Genomic DNA, 304 nt, shown 5'->3' with positions numbered 1-304 from the left:
CCAAGCAGCGTGGCTGCAGCAAGGGGCACCCACAGCCATGCAACGGGGCAGGAGTTGCTCTGGGGAGAGGGGGGATTGGGAGGGAAGTCCTCCAGAATGGGGGTGGATTAGTGCTGGTTTCCAGCCCCATTGCTTTAACCTGCCAGGCTCGCTTCCCTGCCAAGCGGGGACAGCCTGGTCCCCGTCCCCAGAGCAGGTGGAGGCCACATACCAGCAAGGGGTTCACTCGCATGTACGGCGGCCAGTCGGGATCCGTCATACACATGGGCATCAGGGTGAACGAGGAGGGGGCCGTCCGCCGCGT

At 64.5% G+C, this 304-nt stretch overlaps 1 protein-coding gene across 1 annotated transcript in view; it reads right to left on the bottom strand.

Annotated features, from left to right (window-relative positions):
* The window catches only part of FLAD1 (flavin adenine dinucleotide synthetase 1), a gene marked incomplete at both ends in the record, with an annotated part of 2,070 nt that overhangs the window by 458 nt on the left and 1,308 nt on the right, over window positions 1-304 (bottom strand). The window contains one exon of the mRNA XM_009704567.1: window positions 212-304. Coding sequence (XP_009702869.1) covers window positions 212-304 — 93 coding nt within the window. The remainder of the gene's footprint in view (window positions 1-211) is intronic.

Source organism: Cariama cristata, unplaced genomic scaffold (genome assembly GCF_000690535.1).
Source record: "Cariama cristata isolate BGI_N322 unplaced genomic scaffold, ASM69053v1 scaffold37587, whole genome shotgun sequence".
Classification (NCBI taxonomy): Eukaryota; Metazoa; Chordata; class Aves; order Cariamiformes; family Cariamidae; genus Cariama; species Cariama cristata.
The sequence above is the reverse complement of the archived record's forward strand: the minus strand, read 5'-3'. Positions and strand labels throughout refer to the sequence as shown.